The sequence below is a fragment of the Myotis brandtii genome, unplaced genomic scaffold (genome assembly GCF_000412655.1).
Source record: "Myotis brandtii unplaced genomic scaffold, ASM41265v1 scaffold4811, whole genome shotgun sequence".
NCBI lineage: Eukaryota > Metazoa > Chordata > Mammalia > Chiroptera > Vespertilionidae > Myotis > Myotis brandtii.
This window is the reverse complement of record NW_005368387.1, coordinates 32,621-34,865: the sequence shown is the minus strand read 5'-3', so window position 1 is coordinate 34,865 and position 2,245 is coordinate 32,621. Positions and strand designations below refer to the sequence as shown.

The 2,245-nt window shown below is 62.7% G+C and overlaps 1 gene segment (V, D, J or C); it reads left to right on the top strand.

Moving 5' to 3' along the window:
- Positions 1–2,104: 2,104 nt before the first annotated feature.
- LOC102249655 overlaps positions 2,105–2,245 on the top strand; it is a 31,190-nt gene continuing 31,049 nt past the window's right edge. The window contains 1 exon segment of the V gene segment in view: positions 2,105–2,166. Within this exon segment, the coding sequence occupies positions 2,121–2,166 (46 nt within the window).

The following is a 2,245-nucleotide window of genomic DNA, read 5'->3' as shown; positions in this document are numbered from 1 at the left end:
GGGGGGGGGGCGGGGAGAGGGTCTGGGACGGTGTCTGGACAAAGAGGAGATAAACACCTACATAGGGCTAGGGATGTTGGGGAGACATAGCAAAGGTACCTGTCTGTCAAACCTGGGAACAGAAATCATTGGCCAGAGGGGGCAGGGCCAATGCAAGCCCGAGAACACTGGGGAGCACAGGATCCCCTGGACCAAAGAGCGCTCTCTCTTTCTCTCTCTCTCTCTCTCTCTCTCTCTCTCTCTCTCTCGGCTCTTGGCTCTCTTGTTCCTTTGGCGTTGCTCCTGCCCGTGTTTCCTCCCCATCCACGTGGCCCTGCAGACCCACAGGCAGGGAAGGGACGGACCACGGCGGGAGCAGCCTAAGCCGGCCTGATGCTGGGCCGGGCCTGTGGCCAACGTGGATGGGAATCCGGGCCCTGGCGTAGAGCTCGGCCCCGCTGAATCGGACGTGGGACTTGATTCTTGGTGGGACAAAGGGGAATGGGGCCTTGGGGACTCAGGGGTTTGATTCCAAGGGAATAAAACCTTCTGTTACACCGCATTCTCCCACGGGGGCCCCCAAATCCTCAATCCAGTGGCACCCAAGACACTCCCTGCCTCCAGGAACCGGCGGGGGCGAGGAGCTCTCTCCGCCATGGCTGTCTGAGCGCCTGGTGGGTCAGTGGGCCCCGCTGACTCCTCACTCATCTCCCGGGACCAGCACCCAGTGCACTGCCCTCCCTCTCCCTCTGCTCCCTGCGCCAGGCTGCGGGCCGGCTCCTTCCCTCCCGAGGCTCAGAGGAAGCAGGTGTCTGGGCTCCAGGGACGCCGAGAGGAAGCAAAGAGTCCTTTCAGAGGGAGAGGTGACTGTGTGACCTCCTTGTGCGCCAGGGACGCCGGGCGGCTTCCCCGCCCGAGGCAGGTCCTGGAAGAGCCACTTCTCTTCTTCATCTTGTTTTTATTTTTTATCCTCACTCAAGGAAATTTATTTCATTGGTTGTTAGAGAGAGTGGGAGGGAGAGGGAGAGGGAGAGAGAAACACTGATGGGAGAGAGACACATCGACTGGTTGCCTCCCACATGACCCGACCAGGGCCGGGAGCCTGCAGCCAAGGTACGTACGTGCCCCTGACCGGAATCGAACCCGGGACCCTTCAGTCTGCAGGCCGACGCTCCATCCACGGAGCCAAGCCAGCCAGGGCCTTCTTCATCTTAAGGTGGCCTAAGGGTCAGGCTGGTGCCGCCGATGAAGCCGGGACGTGTAAAGTTCAGGAACATTCCGATGATGAAGGTCCAGCCCACAATGCTGTGACAGGGGACCGTGAAGGTGCAAGAAGTTGTAGGAACTCAACTCCGAGGACACCCGAGGCTGGGCCTGCGGTCCCCTCCTCCTCCCCTTCTCTTTGCACAGGTGCGGGGCTGAGGATCCCCGCAGGTCACCGAGCACCTCCTCTGTCCCCTGTTCCTCTCCCCGGCACAGGCCAGCCTTGCGCCATCTTCCCTTCCTGCTTAGCGAGACTCAGCGCCTGCAGGTGGCTGCACGGTCCCTCTCCGGTGCTCTGACCTGAGCTGGGCTGGGAGGCCGTCTGTGCACCCCCACCCCCAAATACTGGACTCCCCCGAGTTTCTAGGTGCCTTGCACTTGGGTCCTGTGCAAATGGTTCCCTTCATGTAATGCAGCGGTTCTCAACCTGTGGGTGGGGACCACTTGGGCAGGGGTTCTCCAGTAAACAGGTGAAGGGGAGGAGCTGGAGTGGCTTCAAGGAAGGAGTGATTCCCGCCGGGACCAGCAGGGGGCGCTGTAAGACCGTCTCTGGGGTTTGCCTGGACCTGGTCTCTGCCAGGAGGCCCCAGGGCTGGCTCTGGGGTTCCTGTGAGGCCTGCGTCCTCTCTGGGAGTGTGGGGTCCCCTGCCCGTGGCTGTGGGCGCCTCTAGCAGCTGCTTCCTCCCGGCCCCACCCACGGGCAACCAGTGCACCGGGCTGGCCTCCCTGCACAAGGCCCAGACCCTGTCAGCGCCCCTGGGGAAGGGGGGGGCGGGGACACATTTGCATGAGCAGCCCCTTCTCTGTGGCCAGGGCGGGATAAGAGGCCTGGGCAGTGCAGCCCCAGCTCTGCGTCCTGGGAACGGGCTGCGCTCACCATGGCCTGGACCCCTGTGCTCCTCGTGCTCCTCGCTCACTGCACAGGTAGCCACAGGCCTCGGGGACCCAGAGCACCTGCCCCCCGACCCTTATTCTCACCCCCATGTGTCTGTGTCCACAGGGT